The sequence below is a fragment of the Mastigoproctus giganteus genome, chromosome 13 (assembly GCF_048544385.1).
Source record: "Mastigoproctus giganteus isolate SK-2022 chromosome 13, ASM4854438v1, whole genome shotgun sequence".
NCBI lineage: Eukaryota > Metazoa > Arthropoda > Arachnida > Uropygi > Thelyphonidae > Mastigoproctus > Mastigoproctus giganteus.
In genome coordinates this window covers 162244098-162263694 of record NC_143587.1, presented here as the reverse complement: position 1 = coordinate 162263694, position 19597 = coordinate 162244098, and the positions used below count along the sequence as shown (strand labels likewise).

General features: G+C 37.3%; 1 protein-coding gene across 1 annotated transcript in view; it reads left to right on the top strand.

The window, feature by feature from the left end:
• The window catches only part of LOC150076563 (eukaryotic translation initiation factor 4E type 3-like), a 68386-nt gene that overhangs the window by 36806 nt on the left and 11983 nt on the right, over window positions 1-19597 (top strand). Inside the window, exons 4-5 of the mRNA XM_090387436.1 lie at window positions 6695-6761; window positions 17985-18140. Coding sequence (XP_090243562.1) covers window positions 6695-6761; window positions 17985-18140 — 223 coding nt within the window. The remainder of the gene's footprint in view (window positions 1-6694; window positions 6762-17984; window positions 18141-19597) is intronic.

Genomic DNA, 19597 nt, shown 5'->3' with positions numbered 1-19597 from the left:
TGTATATCATTGACAGAACCTCATGAGATGTTCTAGCGGCCTTTTTTCCTACTCTGAAAATTTCATTTCACACTATGCAGTTATCCTTAGTTCTTCCTCATTAACCAACTGTTGAATTTATATGGTATGTTATTCAGGGATTAATGCCACCTAAATGCATTACCTTACACATTAGCTCTTAAACGAGCTAATATGTGTAAGGTAATGCCACCTTTATGTGCTTCTGCTTGATTTCAGGACTGATCTTCGAAAGCTTCATTGGTCTATTCAGAGCCTTTACCTTAGCTCATTGAACACTTTTGGGATGAACTGCAATGTCATCTTCAGGTCAGGCCAACACACCTGCAATCAGTAACTGAACTGACTCTTTTGGAGGAGGAAAGGACTAAAATACTGCCATTCTATTGTCAGAATTTAGTTTGAGGTCTACGAATGAAGAAACAGTGTTTAGTAAAGGCAGATGAACACAGTTTTATACCAATAAAATTCTTGAAACACACTTCATCTTTTGAATATTGATGTGCCTGAATGCAGTTTGCCATATTCATGGATTTTGAAGGGAAATATTAATGTATAATATATAAATTGCTTTAAATTTAAGGCATGTTTGTGCTCTGTAATTAACTTATGGAACTGGGTTAGAAAATTACAGAAATTAGAAAATAATAGTGAATTTACTCTTGAATTATAGTTACTGATTTCACAATGAAGAACAAGTGTTTGGCCCTTCATTCTTTATTTTATGTGAAGCATTAGGCAACGTATTGCCTAATGATCAAATAACAAACAATAACAAGTTACCCTAACACAGCCCATGTATTTACTTGTTCCACTATGACTCCCAACAGTTCTGGAAATCTCCATTGCCTTGCTTTTCAGGCTGCTGCTCATTCTAATAGAAGCAGTGCAAGAATCACTTGCCTCTGCCTGCAGCTGCTGTTAACCTTTTTAGTCTGTGTATCATCCCAAGCTAGCAGTTTTCAGACCCACCTAACACTGCCTCGATAGCATCAGCAAATATTATTGCACCCTTTTGTGTACCCCCATCCCTGTGGAAGAACTGTCAACAAGCACAGGCCAGGCTGAAAAAAATTCTACCCCTTGTGCCTTGCACAATCTCTCCAGGTCTGAATTGACCGACAAGGCTCTCGTCATATACTCCCTCCTGTCGTTTCTGGGCAGAATTGCAGACGCTTTCACATTCAACCTTAACTTGACTTTTTTCAACGTTGACCTGTTCTTGTTGAATAAATCTGCAGATCTCTTTAGTTTCAACATGTACAACAATATCACCTTTTGTGCACTTAAAAGATATCTGTTCTACAACAACTTTTGCCACTGGCAGACATACAATGGTCCTGTTCTGCCTATCCTTTCATAGTATATTCCCCATCTCCCTGACAGTAGTCACCAACAATTATTAGTTCCTGTGGGACCAGTGCATTCTGCCTTGGAGATTTTCTGTGTTGCCTGATGCACAGGAGTGAGCTCTGTCATTGACTGAGAGCTTGATGGGCCGGCCCCCTCATTAATTTCTTCAAGGGCATTTACCCTACACCTCAAGTTTTCATAGATAGCCCCCATCAGAATGCCGAGTTGGCACCTAATTTCTAGACACCTTGTACACACAAAGGCATCCTCCTTGGTAGATCATGTCCTGTTTTAGAAAGGTCAGTAAACATTGCACATTTTTTGAGACTGATGCGTTGGAGAATTGCCAGTACTCTGAGTCACAGTACTCTTGCTAGTCTGATCTTTGCTTTGCAGCTGTAGTCTGAGTCGTGATTTCTATTTAAATAATTTAATTAACAATGAAATTTAATGAGATTAATATTTTTTATTAATTGATAATGCTATAATCTAACATATTCCTAATACAGTGTTACGCATTATGCTATATAGTTTTACGTTATACCTTACACTATCAGTTATATATATATAAGAAACACTTTCTTATCAACTACAATATGGTGGCTAGTTCAACAATATTGGTGCCAACACTAGGAGTTGTAACTTCCAAAAATTTCTAATTAAATTAAAATAAGAAGCTAATGACACTACTAAATCTATTTAATATCTCTATAAAGCACAATGTAGTATGTTAATTAACGAAGAATACTGTAAAAATTAAAAATACTTATCTGTTTACAGCAGCCAAAAATCCATTGACTTCTCTTCCATGACCACAGCACCCTCTCCAATTATGTGAAGATATTGTACAGATACTTATGTATCTGCAAATATCTTGTACAAGATATCAATACAAGATATTGTATAATCTTTTACAATATCTTGTATAAGATACACAAGTACTTAGGCCTAAACCTTGAACAATATTTCTTAGTTGGTATGTAAAGCCTAGTAGCTTCCAAGATAAGTTCTTTGAATTCTTTCCATTTTTGAATTTGATGTTGGTAACATCATCAGTTGGTCCCACTGTATAGAATTTAAATACTGTCTCAGTCCATCGTAGTCACCTTTACGAAAGCAATAACCCTTCCCTTTACCCCTAATGGTAGTTACCTCTTTGAGTCAATCCCACGTCAGCACACTGTGATCACTGCCACCTAGTGGTTCATTTACCTGCAGATTCTTAATGCATGAAGAATCACTTCTGATAATCAAATCAAGAGTATTACTCCCTCTAGTTGCCTCCCGAACATGCTGATGTAGAAAACAATCATCCAATAAATCTACAAAAGCCTTGCTAGTGTGTGAGTGACCAGCCTCCAAATTCCAGTCAATATCTGGGAAATTAAAATCCCCCAAGAGGGGATTTTAATTTCGAGGAGAAATTATCTTCAATAATTTCTCCTCCACTTTACTCTCAGTTTTACAAGATTATCAGAATTGAATACACCTCTGGCATTCCCCTCGCTGAATAACTCCATGTGTGAATGTCGATGCAAAATATTCATTTAGTTTGTTAGCTACCTGAACAGGATCATCAACAGTTGAACCATCGATATCAAATGGACCAATATGATTCATTCCCTTCCTTCTGGAGTTTACATAAGTAAAGAACTCTTTGCTGTTTTTCTTTGCATCCTTTTCCAAAGATTTCTCATAATCTGCCTTTGCCTGCCTAACCTCCTTTGTGACTTGGTTACAGACCAGCTTATATCTATCATAGGCTTCTGTGTCACGTGTTAATTTAATATATCCCATGCATTTTTCTTCTCTGCCATGTGTCTCATTAGTTCATCTGACATCCATTTAGGCCTAAACCTTGAACCATAAATCCGTTTGTTCTCTCTATATATATATTTGAATGTTTAAAATAGTTGGAAACGGAATATTTCATAATAAAAATAAAAGATACAGCATACATCTCAGAGGTGGCAAAAAGCATTCCTCTACGTGATGCTTGAAATATAATCATGCAAATAAATTAAATGAGATTTAAAATAAAATAATGCCAGCAGTATGGCAAGACAAGAGCAAAAATAATCGAAATTAAATCAAACCGAACAGGGAGGGAAGAGAGGGGTAACAAGGGTAAAAATATTGCAGCAGTAACTCTAAAATAATTTAGAAAATCTAAATGTAAGAATAATAATACTGAATTTTAAAAGCCAATTAAATAGAGATTTAACGGTGCCACCTCTGACGTGCACCAGGTCCAAATTTATGTGAAATATCACCAACAGAGATGTAAACCACTACAATAAAACAAAACAAAAATAGACTGACCATTATGCCCCATCTCAACAGAGGACCACAAGACCAATAATGGTCAGGGAATTGCTGCATTTTCAAATGCTAGACAAATTGCCGCAAAGGAGAATCGATCGAAAGATCAGTCTGCCGCCCGATCCCCAGATTGAACCGCCAATGCAGAGGACTTGAACAGTGGTGGTTCTGATGCAGCGAAAATTAAAAATAGAACAGATACGAGCACTCCAGTGCAAAGCCACACTGCTGACAAAAGTAACCAGGTTACTTTTGTCAGCAGAGTTCAAGTCCTCTGCATTGGCGGTTCAATCTGGGGATCGGGTGGCAGACTGATCTTTCGATTGATTCTCCTTTGCGGTTATTTGTCTAGCATTCAAAAATGCAGCAATTCCCTGACCATTATTGGGCTTGTGGTCCTCTGTTGAGATGGGGCATAATGGTCAGTCTATTTTTGTTTTGTTTTATTGTAGTGGTTTACATCTCTGTTGGTGATATTTCACATAAATTTGGACCGGTCTTATTTTTATATTAATTATTGGTTATATATATGTAATATTAAAAAATGTTATATGATAGTTATTACAATAATATAATTATAAAAATTGTATTGCATAATACAATTTTTTTTTTTTTTTTTTTTTTATATATATGTATACAGGGTGCCTCAAAAATATAGGTACAAACGTTTAGGGGAGGTAATATCGAAAGAAATGTGAATCGCATAGGAACAGAAACGTCATGAGAAAGTAGTAGCAGAGGCCCAAGAAGCAGAAATGACACAAAACAGTAATTAGTGGCAAACACTTATTTGACATAATATTAACAATGGAGTATGAGATGGATGCATTTCATGATGTTACAACAGATGCTCGAAGGTTCCACCATGAGACGCGATGCGTGCATGACACTGACACAGCATGGATTGGCGGGCACGGTCGAACACACCTGGAGTTTCTTTGACAGTAGCAGCAGCGCAAGAGTCTTGCCACAAGATTCATTTCCATCTCCACAGGAGATTCATACACGATAGATTTGAGGGCCCCCCCACAGAAAGAAATCAAGGCTTGATAAATCAGGTGAGCATGGGGGACCAGGCAACAGGTCCACCACTGCCAATCCATTGACGCCTAAAATTCCTGTTCAAATGGTCATGAACACACCTTCCATAATGGGCAAGTGTCCCGTCATGTTGAAACCAAATGTTGCATCTCACATTTGCTGGAACATCGTCAAGCAACTCTGGTAGAACTTGTTCAAGAAAGATCTGATATTTAGCGGAGGTCATGCGGGATGGTAACAGGTATGGGCCGACTAAGCAGTCACCGACCATACCTGCCCACGCATTTATTGCAAAGCAATGTTGTGCCGCATGGAGGTGCCCACTGTGTGTGGGCCCTCTGCTAATCCATACACTAGGTGCATGTCTACCAGCTCACAGTTCGTATATCGATGCATGCTCTTCGTGCGGCGACTACTGCTTAAATGAGTAAACCAGAAATTTTCCCTCTCGCGAACTGATGAACAGCGCCGTGTACCGACTTATGGTGACGTTATGGGTTCCTATGCGATTAAATTCCTTTTAGATGTTACCTACCTACCCTAAACGTTTGTACCAATATTTTTGAGACACCCTGTATAATAATGTTATTCTTTTTTTATAGAGGTACTAAGTAAACATCAATTATAGATCAACACAAAATTAAAAAGATACTGTACTCCTTTTTATAATGAAATAAACATAAATTTAAGTAACTTAAACCCAAATTACGTGGCACCTCTGGAATGTTGTTGCAGTACCTGTTTGAAAACCACTGCCTTAGAGACACACTCCTCTCCTTCAGTCGCAATTTCTTCTTTCTCGTAGCCATGCTGTTGCTTGAATTGTATAATATCTGTGAATGTGAATCCAGGCATTCTCTGACATTAGGAGAATCAACATCTTCAAAGCCAAGATCCTTTCCAATGATGCTAATTTCTTCAATAAAAAAAAAAAAGTGCTAAAAGAAAAGAGTTAAAAAGAGATTCAATTAATGCACACCACTAAAGTGAAAAAAAAAGTCTTTGACTAAATGTTTAACAAGACTGGTAGTGACCTCTGACATTTTTCTTTAATAAAAGAGGTTACAAGTGGTGAATAAACTTTTGGAAGTTACCACATTGAGAAGTACAGCGAGAGTTAGTGGCACTGACTCGTTGAAAGAAGATAAATTAATGAAACCGAAGAAGAAATAACTGAATTGCAATCTTCGGCAAAAGAAATTCAAAAAATGCTAAGCAGACTGTTAACTCTAGGTATATTATTGATGCAAGAAGTCTCTTCACATTCTTCTCTTGTAATTTGAATCAAGAAATTCACATTTTTTATTTTAAATGTTATAACATTTGAAAATCCAAACATAGCTCTTCAATCCAGCATATGTCGCATCTTTTTTTGTGTAATGTGATATGAAAATGTTTCCGTGGCAGCAGTTATTTTTGTAAAAAATTTGCATATCACATTGCTGTGAAACCTAATCTTAGGCATTTCTGCTGCATGTTTATTTGATTTCAGACAAGATCTCAGACAGCTAAAGATGATGCAAATAGAGATGTCTTCAGAACTTACTGTCCTCTGTCATTCATAATTTAATTTCTGTGATAACTAGTTAATGTTTTTGCATTTTAAGTTACTTCATGGCAGGTTTTTTTTTTTTTTTTTTTGTTTTGAGTTGTTAATGTAAGATTTACAACAACTGTAACTTAAAATTGTAATAATGCAAGATTTTGAACATTGAAGCATCATTTTCAGGCAATTTATTGACAATATTGAACAAGTTTAATTTTATGGTAGTTGTATTGTGTCCAATAACACAATACAGAAATTTCACTCCAAAGTTAAATTTTGGATTTAATTTTATATTCTGCTTGATTTACTTAAGTTTTATTTTACTCTAATAAAGAAAAATGTATATTTTCTGGAGGAACATTATATAATCTTATTTGATTAGTTATTAATATTATTTATTTATTTTTTTTTCAGTCAGCAGTCTGGAAAGAACTGTTATTGGCAGCCATTGGAGAGCAGTTCAATGGCCACATAGCAAAAGGTACAAAATTATTAATTAGAACTTTGTACAAGGGCTGTTGTAAAGAATGATCATAATTTTTCATGAAAACTGTACTACTTGCTGTTTCTAGCTGAGCTACTGAATTTAAGACGAAACCAAGCTGTATCACTTAGCATCTGCATAGTTGACTTGTGTGCATGGTGTGACCTTGGCGATCAGTCAAGTTTATGCCTATTCAGTTTCACCCAACAATGGATGTGACATGTGAGGAATGGTGTTGATGCCCTCAAATTTTTTTCCATCTCAAGGTAACATCAGCTGAAGCATATGAAACATTGAGGCTTATGGTGAATCTGCACTTCCACTTGTGGATGGTTTAGAATGTTTAAAGATGAACATGATTCAGTCACAAAAATCGGTGGTCCTGGAACTCTATCCACTGCTGTCACCATAAAAAACCATAAACAATGCTTCTGTAATAATGAGAAAAGATCATCATATAACAGTAAGCAACTGGAGATGTTGAGAATATTGGTAATAAGCACACAGTATTTACCATGATCATTTGCATGTGACACATGTTTGTGCATGCTGGGTTTCAAGACTGCTCACACCTGAGTAATAAAAAGTTCACACAAAGGTTTGTCAGGAGCTGCAGTAGATTGTTACTGAAGATGGCAAGGTTCTGCATAAGGAGATAATGGTGGATGAGACATGGCTTCATCATTTTGACCAGAGAGTAAGTAACAGCAACAAAACTGTTTGAAAGTCTACATGATTGCGAACACAAAAAAAAGTTGTGGCTTCTGCAGGAAAGGCTATGGTCACCTCTTTCTTTGACATTCAAGGAATGGTTTACCAACATGTGGCACATATGTCTGTTATGGGACCTTACTACAGAGCTGGCTGTACTGCAAACTTTGCAGGATCACATTCATCCCAAATGACAACTACATGCAGGCAGGAGATGCTGCATAACGACAATGTGAGACCTCATTTCTCCTATTGTCATTGAGTACTTAGCCAACATTAATGTTAAATATGTTCCTCATCTCCTCTACTGCCTTAACCTTTGCACATTGTAATTTTTTTTTTTAATTTTTTTTATTTTATTTATTTCCAAAGTTAAAGGAGCTCTGAGGGAAAACGTTTCCGGTCATCAGAAGTTTTGAAGATATTGGAGATGATTCTCAAATGCATGTCAAAAAATGGTTTCTACCATATTTTTATAGAATGGTAGAAATGTTGGTAAGTGCTTTTCATCAAACAGACTTTTTTGAAAGGATCATAAAAATATGGATGATTAATAAAGGTATGTTGTGAAAAAAAATTGTGATCAGTCTTTATTGAGCAGCCCTCATAATTATACTACTTAAAATAAATTAATTTTCTAGTGCAAATTTATATAATCTAGTATTTTGAAACCTGGTTGTGAAAAACTTTTCCTTTTAACTTTACACATTCAAGAAGAAATTGTTAATTATTTTCCTATTAATATGAAATAATAAGCAGTTTAAAGATTACTTTCATTTAAGTGACTTGATCCCCTCTACAAATTTTCAGATATGCTCCTGTTACATTGTGGTTGCTCAGTAAGGTAAATTATTTTGGTTACATGACTGATCTTAGGTATAAATTGAGATAAAGAAAGCAAGATTTTTATTGGGTTAATAGCTGTTCAAAAGAAATGCTGCTGAGAGTGTAAGAATCTCTGATTGAAGGGGTGGGGGAATTATTTTCTGCATTGTTTTACTTTTTCATTAATTCATATCAGTGGAGTAACTGATATGAGTTAATGAATTAGCTTAAACAGGGAAAATAAGCTCAAGGAGGTAAATTGTTTATTCATTAAGAACTAACTAATGCAAGAGTAATGATCTTTCAAACTATCTGAACCTGAATTGAAATAGTACTACTTTGCTTCTTTAATTGTTGTATTGGGGCCAGTACCCATTAATAGGTATTATGTTATACACATAATGAAAGTTTTTTTTATATTTTTGAATCAGTTTTCTTAAGCATGCCACCCACTGTGGTTGCTAAATGAGGCAGCCACTTATTGATGTTATCTGATTAAAAATGATATTAGTTATTTTCAGGTCAACTTGTAAATGAAAGTTCTAAGAGCTTAAACTAAATATATTAAGGAACAGGTGGAAATTTATGTAGTTTCCACATTCAAATGACTAAACTCTGTTGAAATTCTGCATGTATGGTTCACATGTAGGCAAGGTTCAAATGTATGCAGGCAAAGGCAGATTATGGGAATTTTTTTTTTGGCAAAGGATGCAAAGAGTTCTTTACCTATGTAAACTCTAGAAGGAAAGGGATGAATCGGATTGGTCCACTGGATATTGATGGTTCAACTGTTGATGATCCTGCTCACAAACTAAATGCTGGCTAACAAACTAAATCGGTATTCTGCATCTACATTCACACATGAGGAGTTATTCGGGGAGGGGAATGCCAGAGGTGAGTTAAACTCTGGCAGTGAGCTAGATGATTTTGTAATAACTGAGAGGAAAGTGGAGAAATTGAAAATAAACATAAAAAAAAAGCACCCAGGGTGATGGGATCTATCCAGTTATATTAAAGGAGGCAACAAAGGAAGTAAGCAAACCTTTAGCCATAATTATGAGAGCTTCTTTGGACTCAGGGGAGGTACCCATGGACTAGAGATGTGCAAATGTGATCCCAATTCACAAAGGAGGATCAAAGGGCGACACAAGTAATTATAGACCTGTTAGTTTAACTTCTGTTCCAGGAAAATTAATGGAGGCACTGGTTAAAGAAGCACTGAAGGATCATCTAGACAAGACTTCAGTTATAGTTTGGACACAGCATGGTTTTGTTAAGGGAGAGTCTTGCCTAACCAATTTGATTGGATACTATGATGTGGTCACAAAGGAACTGGATGCAGGGAATAACTTTGATATCATATATTTGGATTTTAGAAAGGCTTTTAATACTGTTGCACATGGAAGACTGCTGAACAAATTGAAGTAGTGTAGCATTGGAGGCAAATTGCTGCTATGGATAAAGGGATGGTTGAGTGGGAGATGACAGAGTGGTAATCAATGGACACAGCTCATCGTGAACTAATGTTATTAGTGGAGTTCCTCAGGGTTCAGTGTTGGGTCCATTGTTTTCTGTATTTATAAATGATATTGATGTTGGTATATCAAGCTTAATGTCTAAGTTTTCAGACAATATGAAGTTTGGCAGAGTTAAGGACATTAATGGCAGTAGGCTGCTGCAACAGGATCTAGAAAAGTTGAGCAAATGGGCTGAGAGGTGGCACATGAAGTTTAGCATTGACAAATGTAAAGTACTACATATGGGAAGCAGTAACCCCAGATTAACATATCAACTCTGTGGTACTACACTGATAGTGGTAGAGAACGAAAAGGACCCGAGGATAATTGTGCAGGAAGATGAAGTTTTCTGAGCAGTGCAGATGGTCTGCAAGAGTAGATCATGGTGTCTTGTCAATGATATACAGGAATTTTTCTAACACGGATAAGGAAGTGATTATCCCCTTGTATAAGGCAATGGTCAGGCCACACCTTGAGTACTGTATACAGGTCTGTGTGTGTGTGGAGGCCTCATTTTAAGAAGGGTTATTGTTGTTTTTCAGGAGCATGAGCAACTAAGGCCATATTGCTGCGGGGATATGTGGTGGTCATTCCCTGACATTTCCGCATCCTCCGTATTTGGTGGCTCAGGGGCTCGAAACTCTATCTAATCAAGAAGCATATGCTACGCACTGCTGCTCCTGCCCACCTGGCTGTGGAGGCGCTTTAACAAGGATGTAGAGCTGTTGGAACGATACAGAGAAGGGCAACAAGATTAATGAATGGAACAAAGGGTTGCTCTTACGAAGAAAGGTTTGCAAATTACGATGTCTGGAGACTAGGCACCTGCGAGGTGATCTGATTGAGGTGTATAAAGCCTTGAATGGTTTGAGCATGCTCAATGCAGATGGGATTCTCTCCCTTGCTCAGAATAATCACCTGAGAGGGCATAAATTCAAATTGAGGAATTTATCCTACGGATGTAGGATAAATGTGTGGAAGTTTGCCTTTAGCCAGTGGGTAGTTGGTTGGTGGAACAGACTTTCATCCTTTGTTGTGGAAGTTGATAGCCTAAATAAATTTAAGGCTGAGCTGGACAGGCATTTGGAACAAACGGAGGAGTGAAATGGGAGCTGCTTTTTTTTTTTTTTTTTTATTTGGCTGATACTGCATAAGCTTGCTTTCTTGCATCATATGCCTCTACTAATGCTAATGTGAGAATTCTCATGTAGGACTGTCCTCTTTGACCATTCTCAGATACCCGGATTTTTATTTTATTTAAATTGACTAGAATCAAATGGTAATTTAAATCACGAGGTAGCAGTTTAAACCCCCCCCCCCCAATGACATACTTTAAACCATTACTAATTTTAAATGTTCTCTTTAATCTTTCAGAATGTGTTAGGCCCCGAGTAGTTAGTTTTTTGTAGAGAATGGCTGTGTAGCTACTGTTTCTGTTGCTTCTTGAGCTATACATTTTGTGACATGAATTCTGTCATGAGTAAAGTCCTGACCATGGTAACTGTATCAAGGCCTGAAGTAGCAGAGTGGTCGGGAGCGAGAGTTCAGTGGTCCATGCTTGGAGTGGGCTGGGTTTCAAGCCCATGACTGCTAAATATGATTAATGTTTGTATTGATGATTAATTGTAAATTCTACTGATCTGGTGGTAGTGCCAGAGTATAAACAAGAGTTTTCCAGAATAGGTTGCCTGTACAAGGACAAAATATTCCAGTAAGTGGTGCTTTATTTATTTATTTTTTTCTTTTCAGAAAATCAATTTTTAGTTATCATGGACTGGTAATTAATCACTTTAAAGAGGTGTTTACTTCTACAATTTGAGAACTTGTGAGAATAAACTGTGAATATTCTATTATGTAATAACATATATTATATAGTTGTGCATAATTTATTTTCACAAGTAGCTGAAGTTTAGGAAACTTCTCAAAAATCAAATCAAAAATAACTTAGTGTGGTCAAGTATTAAGAGTGCAGTTGCACATTTTGAATGGACAGTGGTTCAGGCCTGTGTCACTGTTAAGTACTGTTATCAATGGTGTTTTCTGTCAAAATAATTAATTATAGCCACTCTGATCTAGTGACTTGCCAGACTGTGACATTAAAAAAATATATTTTTTTATTTTTGTGATACTGTTTTTATTAAATATAAGTATAGATAAGAGCATTAGCATTAGTAGAGGCATTTGATGCAAGAAAGCAAGCTTATGCAGCATCAGCCAAAAAAAAAACCCACTTCCACTTCACCCCTCTGTTCGTTCAAAATACCTGTCCAGCTGAGCCTTAAACTTATTTAGGCTATCAACCTCCACCACAAGGGATGGAAGTCTGTTCCACCAACCAACCACCCGCTGGCTAAAGGCAAATTTCCGCACGTCTATCCTACATCTGTCTTTCCTCAATTTGAATTTATGCCCTCTCAGGTGATTTTTCTGAGCTAGAGGAAGAATCCCATCAGCATTGAGCATGCTCAAACCATTCAAGGCTTTATACACCTCTATCAGATCACCTCGCTGGTGCCTAGTCTCCAGACACTGTAATTTGCAAAACTTAAGCCTTTCTTCGTAAGAGCACCCCTTTGTTCCATTCACTAATCTTGTTGCCCTTCTCTGTACTCGTTCCAGCAGCTCTACATCCTTCTTGAAATGAGGCCTCCAGACCTGTATACAGTACTCTAGGTGTGGCCTGACCATCGCCTTATACAATGGAATAATCACCTCCTTATCCCTGCTGGAAAAATTCCTGTATATCATTGACAATACTCCATGAGCTACTCTTGCACCCGTCTGCACTGCTCAGAGAACTTCATATCTGCCTGCACAACCACCCCCAAGTCCCTTTCATTCTCTACCACTGTCAGTGTAGTACCACAGAGTTGATACGTTGCTCTGGGGTTGCTGTTTCCCATGTGTAGTACTTTACATTTATCAATGTTAAACTTCATTTGCTACCTCTCAGCCCATCTGCTCAACCTTTCCAGATCCTGTTGCAGCAGCATAGTGTCAGTAGTGTCCTTGACAACCCTGCCAACCTTTGTATCGTCTGCAAACTTGGACATTAAGCCCAATATACCATCATCAATATCATTTATAAATACAGAAAACAATAATGGACCCAACACTGAGCCCTGAGGGACTCCACTAATAACATTAGTCCACGATGAGCAGTGTCCATTGATTACCACTCTGTCTTCTCCCCCTCAACCACCCCTTTATCCATAGCAGCAATTTGCCTCCAATGTCACACTGCTCCAATTTGTGTAGCAGTCTTCCATGTGCAACAGTATCAAAAGCCTTTCTAAGATCCAAGTATATAATATCAAAGTTATTCCCTGCATCCAGTTCTTTTGTGACTGCATCATAGTATCCAATCAAGTTGGTCAGGCAAGACTTCCCCTTAACAAAACCATGCTGTGTCTGAGCTATAACTGAAGTCTTGTCTAAATGATCCTGCAGTGCTTCTTTAACCAGTGCCTCCATTAATTTTCCTGGAACAGAAGTTAAGCTCACAGGTCTATAATTACTTGTGTCAGCCTTTGATCTTCCTTTGTGAATTGGGGTCACATTTGCACATTTCCAGTCTATGGGTACCTCCCCTGAGTCCAAGGAAGCTCTCATAATTATGGCTAAGGGTTTGCTGCCTCCTTTAATATAACTGGATAGATCCCATCCACCCCGGGTGCCTTTCTTGTGTTTATCTTCAACAGTTTCTCCTCCACTTTACTCCCAGTTATTTCAAGATTCTGTAGCTTACTGCTAGAGTTGAATACACCTCTGGCATTCCCCTCGCTGAATAACTCCTCATGTGTGAATGTCGATGCAAAATATTCATTTAGTTTGTTAGCTACCTGAGCAGGATCATCAACAGTTGACCCATCAATATCAAGTGGACCAATCTGATTCATCCCCTTCCTTCTAGAGTTTACATAAGTAAAGAACTCTTTGCTGTTTTTCTTTGCATCCCTTGCCAAGGATTTCTCGTAATCTGCCTTCGCCTGCCTAACCTCCTTTGTAACTTGGTTGCATATCAACTTGTATCTATCATAGGCTTCTGTGTCATGTGTTAATTTGTATGTATCCCATGCATTTTTTTTTCTCTGCCATATGCCTCATTAGTTCATCTGACATCCATTTTGGCCTAAACCTTGAACAATATTTCTTAGTTGGTATGTAAAGCCTAGTAGCTTCCAAGATAAGTTCTTTGAATGCAGAAGAGGTTGCAGAACTTACTAGAAAATTGCAATATAGTCCTTACATTGACAGACAGTACTTGAAATAAACTTAAAATGCAAATATAGAAATGGTCTCCAAAAGAGACTTTGCAAGAAAAACCTACGTGTACACTTATCACTCCAGTAAGGTTGAATGAGAACTAAGGATAAATGCTTAATAGAAACATTAGCATTAGTAGAGGCATACGACGATATAATGGTTATATAATGTTATTAGTAGAGTCCCCCAGGGTTTGGTATTGGGCCAATTGTTTTCTGTATTTATCAGTGATATTGATGAAGATATATCAGACAGAGTTAATGTCTAAGTTTGCAGACAATTGGCAGGGTTGTTAATGACTCTAATGATAGTAAAATTGCAACAGGATCTGGAAAAGTTGAGCAGATGGGGTGAAAGGGAAGGGTTTTTTCTTTTGCAAAGGTGACTACAGTAGTCTGAGAGAGTATTTAAATTCTTTATGGTGGGACCAACTGATGTTACCAACAGCAAATTCGGCACCTCAGTGGGTAGGAGCAGCAGTGCGTAGCACACACTTCTTGATTAGACCGGGGGTTCGAGCCCGTAACCACCAAATACGGAGGATGCAGGAAGGTCTGGAAGTGACCACCGCATATCCCCGGAGCAATATGGCCTTAGTTGCTAATGCTCCTAAAAAGCAAATACCAAACAAACAAACAGCAAATTCAAAATGTGAAGCATTCAAAGAATTAATCTTGGAAACTACTAGGCTTATCTACCAACAAAGAAATATTGTTCAAGGTTTAAGCCTAGATGGATGTCATATGAACTAATGAGCCATGTGGCAGAGAATAATAAAAATTGCATGGGATATATATATAAATTAATAGATGACATGGAAGCCTATGATAGATATAAGTTGGTCTGTAACCAAGTCACAAAGGAGGTTAGGCTGGTAAAGGGAGATTTATGAGAAATCTTTGGTAAAGGATGCAAAGAAAAACAGCAGAGTTCTTTACTTACGTAAACACTAGGAAGGGGATGAATTGCATTGGTCCACTTGATGTTGATGGATCAACTGTTGATGGTCCTGCTTGGGGAGCTAACAAACTAAATGAGTATTTTGCATATACATTCACACATGAGGAGTTATTGTTGGAGGGGGAATGCCAGAAGTGAATTAAACTCTGGCAGTGAGCTAGATGATTTTGTAATAAATAACTGAGAGCAAAGTGGAGGAGAAATTGTTGAAGATAAACATAAGGCACCTGGGGTGGATTGGATCTATCCAGTTATATTAAAGGAGACAGCAAAGGCAGTAAGTAACCCTTAGCCATAATTATGAGTTTCCTTGGACTCAGGGTAGGCACCCATTAATTGGAGAGATGTGCAAATGTGACCCCAATTCACAAAGGAGGATTAAAGGGTGACAAGTAATTGCAGATCTGTTAGTTTAACTTCTGTTCCAGGGAAATAATGGAGTGCACTGGTTAAAGAAGCACTGCAGGAGCAGACAAGACTTCAATTATAGCTTGAACACAGCATGACGTCTTGCCTGATCAATTTGATTGGATACTATGATATGGTTACAAAGGAACTGGATGCAAAGAATAATTTTGATATATATTTTGATCTTAGAAAGTCTTTTGATACTGTTGCATGTGAAAGACTGCTGCACAAATTGGAGCAGTGTGGCATTGGAGGCAAATTGCTGCTATGGATAAAGGGTTGGTTGAGTGGGAGAACACAGAGTGGTTATCAGTGGACACTGCTCTTTGTGGACTAATGTTATTAGTTGAGTCCCCCAGGGTTCAGTGTTGGGTCCATTGTTGTCTTCTGTATTCATTAATAATAAAAATTAATACCATTAATGATACACATTAATGGCATATCAGGCTTAATATCCAAGTTTTCAAATGATACAAAGGTTGGCAGGGTTACTAATGACAGTACACTGCTGCATCAGGTTCTAGAAAAGTTGAGGAGATGGGCTGAGAGGTGGCAACTCAACTTTAACATTGACAAATGTAAAGTACTGTAATATGGGAAGCAATAACTCCAGAGTAACATATCAGCTGTGTGGTATTACACTGACAGTGCTAGAGAATGAAAAGGACCTGGGGGTAATTGTGGAGTCAGATATGAAGTTTTCTGAGCAGTGCAGATGGACTGCAAGAGTAGCTCATGGTGTCTTGTCAGTGATATATAGGAATCTTTCTAGCAGGGATAAGGAGGTTATTATCTCCTTGTATAAGGCCAGGCCACACCTTGAGTACTGTATACAGGTCCTGAGGCCTCATTTTAAGGAGGATGTAGAGCTGCTGGAACAAGTACAGAGAAGGGCAACAAGATTAGTGAATTGAAAAAATGGTTGCTCTTATGAAGAAAGGCTTAAGTTTTGCAAATTATGGTGTCTGGAGACTAGGCACCTGAGAAGTTATCTGATTGAGGTGTATAAAGCCCTGAATGGTTTGAAAATGCTCGGTGCTGATGGGATTCTTCCTCTTGCTGAGAATAATTGCATGAGAAGGCATAAATTCAAATTGAGGAAAGACAGTTATAGGATAGATGTACGGGAGTTTGCCTTTAGCCAGTGGGTGGTTGATTGTTGGAACAAACTTCCATTTGTAGTTGTTGATAGCTTGAATAGATTAAAGACAGAATTGGACAAACATTTGGAGGAAGTGGATGGGTGAAATTAGAAGGGTTGTTTTTTTTTTTGTCTTATGCTATATAAGCTTGATTTCTTGCCTGTGCTAATGCTAACTGGGTGGTACTACACTCAGATAGTGGAGAGTGAAAAGGATCTGGAGGTAATTGTGCAGTCAGATATGAAGTCTTCTGAACAGTGCAAAAAGGCTACTTTTTGCACTTTTGTACCTCATGGTGTCTCATCAATAATAAACAGGCATTTTGCTAGCAGGGATAAAGGGGTGATTGTCCCCTTGTATAAAGCAGTGGTCAGGCCCCACCTTGAGTACAGTATACAGGTCTGGAGGCTACATTTTTGGAAAGATGTAGAGCTGCTTGAATGAGTACACAGAAGGGCAATGAGATTGAGTGGAACAAAAGGTGGGTTTTACCTAGAAAGATTAAGTTCTGCAAATTGCAGCTCCTTTTGACTAAGCACCTGTGAGGTGATATAATTGAGATGTATAAGACCTTGAATGGATTGAGTGATCTCAGTGCTAATGGGATTCTTCCTCTTGCTCAGATTACTCACTTGAGGGGGCATAAATTCAAATTGAGGAAAGAATTGTAGAATAGATGTGTAGAAATTTGCCTTTAGCCAGCAGGTGGATAGCTGGAACAAACTTCCATCTGTCATAGCAGAGGTCAGCAACTTTAAGGCAGGACTAGACAAACATTTGGAGTGAATGAATGAGTGAAAAGATGTGTACTTTTTTTTTTTTTGGCTGATGCTATATAAGCTTGCTTTCTTGCATCATATGCCATGCTAATGATGCAAGAAAGCAAGCTCATACAGCATCAGCCATAAAAAAAAAAAAAAAGTACACATCTTTTCACTCATTCATTCACTCTAAATGTTTGTCTAGTTCTGCCTTGAATTTATTTAACCTGTCAACTTCAACAGATGGAAGTTTGTTCCGCAGTCAACCACCCACTGGACAAAGGCAAATTTCTGCACATCTATTCTACAACTGTCCTTCCTTGATTTGCATTTGTGTCTCCTCAGGTAAGTAATACTGACTTTAATTTAGAACTTCAAATGCTTTAAAGGTTTTGAGTAATTCATACAATGAAGATGGTGTAGTAAAGTTTATTGGTAGAGGTAATAAATTTAAAGAGATGTTATATTGTAATTGAAGATATTATATCATAAGCAGTACAAATAATTTGTTATATTGTAATTGAAGATATTATATCATAAGCAGTACAAATAATTTGTTTGAAGCATATTGTTTTATTTTATTAAATTTATTTTATTTCATTTAAAATTAAATGAATTTATATTTTGAAGGTGATGACATATGTGGTGTCACCGTTACTGTTCGAGAAAAAGATGACTTGGTGCAGATTTGGAATAAGGAATCGTCCATGGCTGAAAAGGCTACTGTATTGCAGAAAATTCATGAGCTATTGCCAAATGTAACATTTTCTGCAGAATTCTATAAGCGTAAGGATGCTATATTTAAAAAAAAAAATTGTGAATGCATTTTGGAGTTAGAAATAAACTTGTAACATGTTGAGTGTGGAGGATGCACATATGCAATTTCAGATTTTCTTGACCAGATGCACTTGTGTGTCCTCTGTGCTAATTTTTGTTAATATTGAATTATGTTTTTTTCAATGTATAAAGCATCTTTCAGCTTAAGCTTATCAGTCCATTTATACTTACATGAGTAACATCTCTTATCTCTAATTAACACATTTTGAAATTATATTTAATCCATTTACCGACTTACCCATTTAGATATTAATTTTTTGTTTTCATTCCCCCCCCCATTTGTGATTCCATACCCCTCACCCATTAGCAATGTTGCTATAAATTTGGAATAGCACTCCAGTGCCAAAAACTTCAGCAGTTATTTAAAACATTTCTAGGGATCTCTTCACCAAATCCCATATGTATAACTGTTTCTTATATGTATTTTGCATATATAAAATACATAAGAAACAGTTGATTAGATACTATGAATCAGAGCTGTACTACTCAATATGTTCTACGTTGATAATAATATTAGTAAAATAATAAGAGGAGTTTACCTCAATATAGTGTGTAGAACACTTCCGTATGATACCCTCCAGAAATTAAAACGGAAAAACGAAAAAATCAACAACTTACCGGTACCTGTAAGTTGCCGTTTTTTTTGTTTTTCCGTTTTAATTTCTGGAGGGTATCATACGGAAGTGTTCTATGCACTATATTGAGGTAAACTCTTCTTATTTTACTAATAAGAAACAGTGTCATTAGTTTTTCTTCAGTGTCAGTATTTTGAAAAAATCAAAAGGGGGGTGTGTGTGTGTTCTGTAGTTACGACTATGAAATGAAGGGCTAAGTTACCTCCAGATTCTTTCTGCTATGTTTGTTGGTATTTCATAGGTCCAAAGCAGGTGAAGAATAACTTCAGAATGCATTAATTTAAATGCTTCAGACCTATGAAAAACTGGGTACCACCAACAGTGTTTGAAGCCTATTTTGAAATGCCTATAGGTGATAAAGGCAACTTGTGGGCACCTCATTTCAGTTGTGGTAGATGCAGGTCAAAATTAGAGGGGTTTTTTTGTATTGTTTGTCTTTTGCTATACATTGAATATGGTAGGTGCACAAACGATCATGAAAAATACTTTTATATGGTGGATATATGAAGTTTGAGAAGTCTGTGGATCTAAAAGCTATGGTGTATGCCAACCCACTGTTCTCTGTTGCTCTGGTACAATACACTGAAGGTTTGTAGTGTCTGAAATGTGTTTGTACTTCTATGGAATTCGTCTTCCAGAGAAGTTTCAGAATTAGATGCGAATCTGACGAGGATAATTGTGATTATACTTCAGAACCTATTGGAAGCAAACCGTTAACCTAATAAGCAAGAATTGGATACTTACTGAGGGACTTTGCATCTAACCAAATTC